The following is a 10,135-nucleotide window of genomic DNA, read 5'->3' on the forward strand; positions in this document are numbered from 1 at the left end:
AGAAACGTGATTTTTCCCTCCCACAGTAAAAGACAGTGTTGATGTTTGCATTTACATGTACACTTTAATATATGTATACATATAAATAAATACATAAATAGAGAGAAGTTTGGTATCTTTAGCACACACCTCAATATAAAAACTAGAAATTCCAGCCTGGCATGACCCATAGTTTTCTCCAAACTTTCGTGCAAAATCTGTGAATGGGCAAGAAATATTAAAAAGGATGAGAAGCATGTAGTTTCAGACCTTTTAACCAGGTCTTCAACAGAAGTTGAGACAACTTAGAAAACAAAAACCTCCCCCGCTCCCTCCCGCAAAAAAAAAAAAAAAAGAAGTTGGTTTTCAGTTGTGTAAGAAAACTAAAACCACTAGTTTCCACTATAGCCTTTAGCTGCAATACAGTATTGTAACAAACTCAAAGGACTATGTAGCACTTGATCACACCTGCCTTTGAAATATTGTGACTTTAAAGACTATACCCTTCTTTTAAAATTGAATGAAACAGCACTAATAGTTTGAGCACCACATCTGCATAAACTTAACTCTTCCACTCCGTAATACAGGTGTAATCTGACTGACAGGCTTATGTATCCTCATAGGAGTTGCCCTGATGTCCCTCTAGTGATATGAAGGGCTTGTGTTATGGCTGTCTTAGACATACTGATATCTATCATCCTTAGCAGTTCTCTTTACATCCAACACTGTTTTCCTGCAATTCTTTGCTAACTGCCTTCCATCAGGGTTCCCTTCATCTCCTGCGTGGATTTGTACACTTAAAGTATCCAAAGATAAAAGCATGATTTCACCAATGCCTGTAAGTCTCCAAAGCCAGCAGTGGGACATTTGATGGCATTACTCTGTCTGCACAGAAAGCCCAGACTGTCAGCTGATCCTTGCATTGGCAAGGCACAGGGTCATGAGACCGTTCTCCTGGATGAGAGGTAGAGATAGGGAAGGCATGGATGGAGTCACTTGATATCTTCAGGTCTTGACTCTTACTCTGGCCCTGGAATCTTCAGAGGAAGGACCACTGAAGGTCTCATGCCACAGCAGCATCCTCGCCAGAAGGCAAGTAAGGAACAGGGACATGCACTGTGAGGAGGCACCACAGCATCTTTGTATTAAAGGCTAAGGAGCAGATGGCAACAATCACTTGCAGGTATTTCTGCTGCTCTGCTGTGTGACTCTCCTGAGCAGAGAACACAAATGACAAGAGTAAAGGAAGGGAGGATGACCTCTACTGGCCTGTTTTTGAGAAGGGCATGCCCTTCAGTGATCCAGTCCAGGGAGCCAGTATTTCAAAGCCCTGCTTCAACTAATTTTTTGCCTGTTGAAAGCAGTTTTTCTTGAAGTGATAAACATCTTGCTAATAAATTTGCATGATAAGCTGGGCTCGTATCATCAGAACTCAATCTTCAAACGTTTGCTGCAGAATCCTGCTCAGAGCAACACATGCTCTTCACAAACTCCACATCATCCTTCCCCATGAAAGGATCCAAGCATTCTGCTTACCGATATAGCAGGGGCATATTCTTCTGCTCAGTTCAGTTCGAAAGTCAGAAGAGATGGCAAAACAAATACCGTGTGGGAGCTTGTGTTCATTTTTCACGTAAAATACATTTTTCCATCTATGTCCACAAGCCTGTGGATATAAAACAAACATGACATTTGACATGGAAGCATAAGGAAGGTGAATGCAGTCTGACAAACAGACACGCAGATCCAGTGGTTAATACGTACAACGATAGATCCATTTTCTTTTGGCTGCCTTGACAAGCTGACACCCAGCCACTCATTATCACGCTCTTCCAAACAAGTCTTCCCACAGGGTTCTCCTCTGGGGTCGCCTAGGATACAAAGACCAATGCTCTGAGCAGAGGGACAAGGTGAAGAGCCACGTGGTAAGTATGAGAACTCCATGGGAACATTGCTATAATTTGGATTTGGTGGATGTGATCTTTTGTCTCTGTCTTACATAGGTCATGTAGACTTTTTATTTTCTTCTTGAACAAAGGTACAATTGCACATAGCCAAAGGGATCATACTGGTTCTGAACAAGATAGGTTGGCAGTGAGGATCATTATGAAGATAGAAAGTGACATTACATTCAATTTTGGTAAAGGGCTGGTTTGTAAGTATTCTTCAGCCTAAAAATTCATAAGAAACACACGTAATACCCATGAGTGCTACCTAAAATCTAGCCTAAAGCAAGCATCTACCCAACTATGTTTCTATTGGAAGCAGACCTTAAAACAATCTCTACTGCTAATGGCTGTCAAATAACTGCATGTTATAACTGGTGTATAACTGCAATGTCTATTGGGGATGTCAGATCATTACATATGTATGTCCTGTGTACTCCTTGCACTGTTGCAATTACTTAGCACCAGCTCTTTGTGTTTGTTCTTAAGGAGAGTAGTTTTTTAAAATGTTAGAGAACATACTGAAATTTCTTCTAACTCCACCTTCTCCTCCTTCCCTCCCCAAAAGGCTACAGTATTGCCAAGTTAGCAAATATTTGCTTTCTTCTGGAAAGCAGTAGTGATACCCATGATAAAGAGAAGCTACACATTTATTCTAAGTTATACAAAGCTTTTCATTTGTAAGATGTTTGCGTAAATAAGCATTAATCAAATTATTGAACTGGTATTTTCCATGCATCAGCATGACAGTTTATGAAAAAACCTTCCTCTAAAATAAGGAAACACATTATGTCATTTGAACAAGTTCTTTTGTATAATTTTAAAGACTTTCCCAGATTCAATTCAGTTACTAGTGAACTCAAAACTTTTGAGGTTTAAGGGGTTTACCCAGAAGAGGGCTACCAATGCTGCTGGGTACATTGTTTTTGTGGGAAAAAAAAACCCCTTTAAATCACCCTCCCTCTCCACAAAAAAACAACCAACCAACCAAAAAAAAAAAAAAACCAAAACAAAACCAAAACCCAAACAAAACAACTGTGCTCACAGTAGAGCTGAAATTTATTACTGTCCAATGCATTAGAGAGTTTATATGAATACATTCCTAATTTAGTGGACTTGTTCACTTTACAGGACATAAACCTGGACAATATTGATTAAGTATGGAAACAGAATAAAGGGATACACCTAATCTATTCAGTAAGGAGAAAGATGAGAGACTGTGGGCTTTGCTACATACATTCTCATATATGTAGCAACTGACTTAGATGATTTTATATTTAGGATGTCATGGACTTTTTGATAGAAAATATCAGGTTAATGGAATCCAGATAATTCTTCATCAAACATTTGTAGGAGTAAGACCTAGCAACCATCCTTATCTCAGAGCTTGTTCCCTACTGTTTTATGACAGGCCTAGTCATTGACATTTTTCTGAAGAAAGTGCTGGAGCCTTGCTTTCTCCTACTCCCATACTACCCCTCCACTTTTTCTAAACATCACGCTTTCTCCCTGCCTGGATAGGGACACCAGTAATGCAGTCCAGAACACCTCACGATACTGCAGAAAGGATGACGTACCCTGCATACAACTGTACTCTACCTTCTTCCAAAAACAACACTCTTCACAGGGTCAAGAGGCACCTGACCCTCTCCTTCATCTCTTCTTTACTACTTCCTCCAGCATGTGCCTTGTCCTAAGACATCGAGGAAATAGTATGCAAAATCCAAATAAACAGGAAACGACCTTAGTACTCAAAATAACATCAAATTCAATTGTCTTTGGGCTAAGAGATTTTATATTACCATAATTTAATAATTCCTCTAGGTCACCTAGGGAATTAACATGTGGAGTCCTTCCAAGACAAGCACAAATTAAAATCCACTTTTAAAATCTACTAAAAAGAAGTTGATTTTTCTGCAAATTCTCTGTTACTGAGGAATAAGTGATAAACTTCCAAATTATCCTTCTTGGCTAATGTCAGTGAACTTCCATGTACTGAATACCACTTTTCAAAACAAGTTTGGAATTTAGTTTTGGAATTTTATTTTGGAGCTATGTCATATAAAACTTCTCACTTCCTAAGGGAGACATTTCCATAGTTTGCATGAATTATAGAGCATGTTAATATGATTGAAACCTCCTCAGAAAACAAAACTCCATTATACTCCCATGTGTAATGTCCCATCCTCCTTTAAATCACAAAAGGCACTTCTGTAAATCCCTTCTAGCAATGCGTTCCATCCTCTTATGACAATGACTTTCCTGGGACTTACTTCATATGCGCATTTGCAGGAGATGGAAGAAGTAGAGAAGACCAGGGTAATAAATTTAAACCTCAAGAGGCTTTCTGAGACTTTTTATCATTAAATCAAATAGAACCAGACAAGGATGACTGAGAGATGAGGAAGTTTGGCTTGTCTCAGTACTTCAGTCCTGTGCCTGTTTCAGAGGTTTGTAACGAGAAAAATCACCACCATTCATGTTCATTGGATTGTATTCCCCCTTTCCCTGGCTCCAGTGTAAGTTGACTCAGGATCACTTTGGCCTTCTGCTGACCTGCTGCCTTGTCTCCTTTCTTTCTCTGACTGGCAAGTATTCAACCACCTTGAAAATTACAGGCCTTTGTGGGAGAGAGAAGTGTGAGCTTGACATCCCAGACACCATGATGAGTCCCTGCTCAGGGTATGACATTATAAAAGCTTTATCAAATGAAAAAATTCAGTATTCTGCACAAGCAACAGAGCAGTACTGCATAAGCTCAAGAGGACATAGCAGCCTGGTTGCCTCAGGGAAAAGGAACATGTGCTGTCATAAAGTCACTGAGAAATAAGTAATTGCCCAGCCTATGTACATCACACAGCTGGATGATACACTTCTGCTATAATCCCCACTGAATGCATCCACAGAAACACTACAATTACATATAAATAAGGTCACAACTTATAAAGCCACTTCTAGCTTTGGCCTCAAGGACTATAATACAGATGTTTGCAATGTCATCTGAGAAACCAGTTTTACATAACTTGCTCCAATGTTTTCCATGTCCAACAGCTTCCCATGATCCTTTTTATCCTCCAATAACTCCTCTGGTCCAATTGCTAACTGATGAAAACTGTGAAGTCTACTGCAAAGACAGTAAGCCTTCTGATATCCTGCTCTGAGATGTCAGGGCCTCATCAGTCTCTCTTTCACTTGCCCAGGGAAATTCTCTCTCTTTTCATAGATCTGATAGGTCTTATGCCTCTTACATCTCTCAAATGACTTTTACCCAAAATATTTTCAAGTGACACCAGTTTCTATACCTCTACATCAGACTTAGGTCCAGAAGGTCCCATGTTCCTTGGAACAGTATGGCTCTTTGAAAGGAGATCACTGGCAGGGTATGAGCAATGCAAGTGAGATAAAAAAGCCAAGCTATCAAAAGCCAAACTTACTGAAATCAATATTGAACAAACACAGGTCAGTCCTTTGGGGAAAACCATTAACTGTTTGCTTTTCCCTTGTAATGATTCAGCTGGGGGAGCTAGAGGGCAATTTGTTCATAGGTTAATTACAGCAGAGCCTTAAAGGAAGGGTGCAAGACTGTAACAGCAGGCAGAGCTTTCTGGCCTCATGTTAAACTGCATGCACTGAATTTACTGTATACATTTGTAGTTAAAACTATTTTTTTTAGACTGGGTGGTAAATTGCATAAATTGTTTTCTATATATTTTAGCCAGCAACTTACACTGTTACAAATCTGAGAGCAATGTTGTTGAAAAGTTTCTGTAATGTTTTGTAAGTCCAAAATGCAATAGGTCAAAACGTCTAAAGAATTTTGTGTAAATTCCTCTACATTAATCCGTGACTACCCCAAACTAATATGGGCAGGGACTCAAAATTCAAGACTAAAAGATAGACAGTAAGTGCTCCAAGTAATAAACTGAACTTGAAGCACTGTATTTTGTACTTGTGCCTAGGGTTTGATTACAAGTCTCTGCATCTAACATAAGCCATTATTTAAAAATACTAAGAAAGCAAATAAATCTGCAGAATAGAACACTTGACACCCTAGCCAGAAGTTAGAATCGGAAAAGAAACTCTCAAAACTCCTTAATTTATCAGTCAGAGAGAGATTTAAAAGTGCCAATGAGGGGCTGGAAAGACAAAGACTTGCTAGTTATCTCATGGCAGTATATTTCATGGCTCCTTTTGGCTCTTAAACCAGGCCAGGCCCCTGCAACACCTTGAACAACATGAAAACTCTCTGAAGTATGTCTGGATGAGTTATCTCAGATACTGTGATGACTGCAGCAGAAGTCTATTCCCAGCAACTCTTTTGCTACTAAGAAAGCAGATAGAAACATGTGACATAAAAAAATACAACAGCAGTTTTGTGTGATCGGAGGCTTTGTAATTTTGCATGTATCCTACATTAATTAGTTATGCCAGTTTCAAGGCTACTTTAGTAAAATGTAGCAACAAAGTGGTTTAACACATTTATGTCTCTAAGTAATTCACATCTATTCGTTACAGAGGCCCAACATTTGGAAAGCCACTTCTATTGCCTGTTGTCATCTCTACATTTCTATGACTTATAATTAGAAACTTACTATCTCAAAGATTCTTTTTCTAGAAAGAAATGTGAATTCAAATATTTAAGAGAAAGAGAGAAGCAGTTCTCAATGCGCCCGTCCAGCAATGTCCTCACATATTTTTCAAAGAAAATTGCCCTGTTTTATAAGATCAAAACCCAAACTTGGCACTAGCAAAAATCTAAGAAGAAAAACTGAGGAGGTCACTGACTTAAAGACTCAGCATTGATAAAACCATTATATCCAAAACTTGTTGACAGCCTGAATGAGTCAGACAAGAGATAATTAAGTTCAGCTTTGTAATTGTAAGTTCCCTTCTGTATTTCTGTGACTGCTCAGCAGGACGGCAGAGGCTTAACCACCCTCAAATACTATCCCACTTCATTTACATCCCATGCACCACAGCTGCCTTTGGCTTCTTCATTGACCTCATTGACCTGTTTTACAATACAGCGCTTCTTTTCAGTATCTATTTATCCTCAGAAATACTATAGATGAAACTTGGCAATGTAAAGATGTCATCTAGTATTAATGGAAACCTACAATTTGGAAAAATCTGGTGTGGTACCACCAGTTTTTAAAGAAGTGCAGGATAGAACAGTAAACTACATTGTGTAACCTGCAGCCTTTAAAGTTGGAAATAGAGGCCATGTTAAACTGGAACCACATAAACCTTTTCATACGTCTGTTGCATCATTTCATTTAGAATCCCCTAAGCTATTGAGGAAAAACCCATCAAATTACTTCTTTAGAGCTTTTGTTTCTCCACTGGCTAAATGAGTAAGTCGAGAAGTACAGCAGATGTATGTAGTTTTGAAAGAACCTGAAACTTTCAATCCTTCCTTTCCTTCCCCCACACTGTGAAGGACTATTTTAACCTCCAATCCAGGAGTAGGGGTTTATTGCCTCCTAGTACATGCTATTTCACCACTTTAGTTGACCTTTTTGCCTTTTTGCAAGCCTCCTCTTACAAACAAGCAGTTGGAGAAAAAAAGCTCTTTGTTATATATAACTTTTCAATTGATCTAATACTGGAATGAAATTACTCAGAAAAACCCCCACAACTATTTGGGCTGATGGAAGCTTTATTTCTGTTCTTCCTAGTAACAACTGCTTGTCTTTTCTTCATGTGACTACAAGAAAAGCACCACTGACGTATCTTAGGTTTTTGTAGCTCCGTTACAAAAAATAACTTCTATTCGTAGTAAAATAAAATAGGTAGAACCTATCAGTTCTAAGCTTTATGCACAGACATGTAGAACTGTTTTAACTGGTTTAACATTTTCGTCATGGAATGCTGTGTTCTGCCCTGAAGGCCCATAGGTCATGGCGCGCAATTTGAAAGCTCCTTCTCACACTTCTTATCCTTATTGGGCGGCGCAGTCACAGTTCTAACGGATCCAATGGCCTCAGTCACAGCAGGACGGGAAGTTCAGGAAACTTTCTATGCATAGCAGAAGGATAGAATGAATAGCACTGTATGCAAGGGTGACAGGAAGAGAGCCTAAAGTAACTCACACGTGTTCATGTTAACCCACTGCAAAGTCTTCTCCTTTTTAACAAGTATCAAACACTTGGAAGTTGGATAAGTGCATCCAGTTACATCTCCAAACTATGGAGGCTGCCGAGGTGGAGAGGAGTTAGGTTAAATGCAGTAGCTAGAAAAACTGATTTGGTAAATATTAGCTTTGTTCCCCTGAAACTCAACAAATCTGCAAGCAGGGAGAACCCATCTGGCAAGACAAGTGTGGTTCAGGGTTACTTTAGGGTGACTTCTATGAAGGGAAGGCTTTGAAGAAGAAAAGATGATTCAGGTACATACTTCTACTCCTCCATTCCTGAGCTAATTGCATCCGGCCCCTGCTCCGAAAGTTGCACTAGGTCTCTCGAGCAGTAGGGGACTCGGATCGAGCCTCTCACGGCACTTTTGACCCGTGCGCTCAAAGGTGCGAAACATGGCTGTAGGAACGGGCGCTGTCACACCCAACTTCTCCCAAGCGAGTTCTGGTGCATGTTTTCTGTCTTGATGCCGCCGTTACTGCCCTTTGGCAATAGCGCTTTAGCAAGAGGTAAACCCCAGTTTAACCCGGGGAGGACCCGGCACAACCCGTCCGCAAGGCAGCGGCGGAGGAGCCGCGGTGCGCGCAGGGTGGCGGCACTCGACCCTCCCCGTCCCGTCCCCATCCCGCCGGCAGCGGGAACCAGCCTGCTGCCCGCCCCGCGCCGGCCAGGGGCTCCCCCGCCCAACGACTCACCCAACTGGAGCTGCTCGCACTGCCCGTGGGGTTCCGCCGATCCGGCACACGAAAAATGGCCCCGGGGTTGACCACCGAGGTGTTTGGCGGGCCCAGGTTGCCCGGGGCGCGCCCGCCAACCAGCCTGCGGGCAGAGACGGGGCAGCGTTAGGAGCCGCGGCCGCGAAAAGCGCGACGGGCCTCCGCGGGGGCGGCCCGGCCGGGGACTCAACCATCGTTCCTCGCCGTGGCCGGTGCAGGAGAACCGAGTAGCCGAAGAAGGGTCCCGTTGCCCCCGCGAAGAGCAGCGCGTGCCGGGTGTCCAAGTTGTAGGGCGCGCGCGTCGGCAGGGCACTGCCACAGCAGGAGCAGCGGGGCGGCCCAGCCCGCAGCCCCCCGCGCCCTCCGCAGCTCCGCAATGGCTCCGGCCGCTAGCGGCACACGGGCGCCCGGCGCCGGCTCCCTCTTTCTCTCCGCTTCCTCGCTCGGCGAGAGGGCAGCGCCGCGCCCCTCCCTTGCCTTGCCCTGCCCTCCCCTGCCCTGCCCTGCCTGGGACGCCCCGCCCGCGCTGCCTGGCCTGCCTCTGCCTGCCGCGGTGGCCGGGCGGCCTCCCCGCTGCTCGGTGGCGGGTTGTCCCTCTCGGATGGGGGAGTCGCACGGGCCGCGGCCGCCGCCTCCTCCCGCGCTGCCGCAGCCCCTCTCCCTCCCCAGGCGGCGGGGGTCGGGTTTCTCCCCGCCCCGTCTGCGCCCAAGGTGGGCGAGCGGAAGGGGCACGGCTCCTGGGACCCCGCGTCCTCGGGCAGAGCACGGCCCCGTGGGACGCTGCCATCCCGACTCCGGCGGGACAGAGAGGGGGGCAGCTCCTCTCGCTTCACCTCGGTACACTGGCCCGTGTGCCAGGCTGGCGGAGAGGAAGGGAGAGCCGGAAAGCTTGTCCTGAAATCTCCCTCCGCACACCGACCAGGCAGCTCCCCCCAACAGGACCGTTTTCTGGGAACGGAACTCTGGAGAGGATTGAGTTTTCCTATCAGATTTAGGAAAAAATTCCAATACCCCTGTACTCTAAGCCTTCCCCCACTGTCACCGTGCTGAGGGGGTCTTTCTTGCCCTCCCCCGGTGGGGGGTATTTTACTCCTGAAACCAGTGCCACGGCAGCAGAGTACAGTCAGCCTTGCTTACCCATATTGCACAAGATTGCTCACTGCTGATGGCTCCTTCCTTCTGGATGGGATGAAATTGCTTCTTTTGTGTTTTAGAGTAACGTTTTCACGTTCCTGTTCAGCTCTTCAGTTGCTGACAAAGTTACCAGCCATGTCTTAAGACAGCATGGGAACAAAGGAAAATGAGCACTGTGGAAGAGATCTGGTATTTAGCAGGCCTTGGAAGGGCTCCCTTGGTCTTA

The 10,135-nt window shown here is 44.0% G+C and overlaps 1 protein-coding gene across 1 annotated transcript in view; it reads right to left on the bottom strand.

The window, feature by feature from the left end:
- Positions 1–8,969, bottom strand: part of ITGA4 (integrin subunit alpha 4) — a 34,709-nt gene extending 25,740 nt beyond the window's left edge. The window contains 6 exon segments of the mRNA XM_029959604.1: positions 130–197; positions 1,516–1,645; positions 1,744–1,850; positions 8,755–8,779; positions 8,782–8,878; positions 8,935–8,969. Coding sequence (XP_029815464.1) covers positions 130–197; positions 1,516–1,645; positions 1,744–1,850; positions 8,755–8,779; positions 8,782–8,878; positions 8,935–8,969 — 462 coding nt within the window.
- Positions 8,970–10,135: the final 1,166 nt, after the last annotated feature.

The sequence above is a fragment of the Manacus vitellinus genome, unplaced genomic scaffold (genome assembly GCF_001715985.3).
Source record: "Manacus vitellinus isolate BGI_N305 unplaced genomic scaffold, ASM171598v3 scaffold_20_pilon, whole genome shotgun sequence".
Taxonomy (NCBI): Eukaryota; Metazoa; Chordata; class Aves; order Passeriformes; family Pipridae; genus Manacus; species Manacus vitellinus.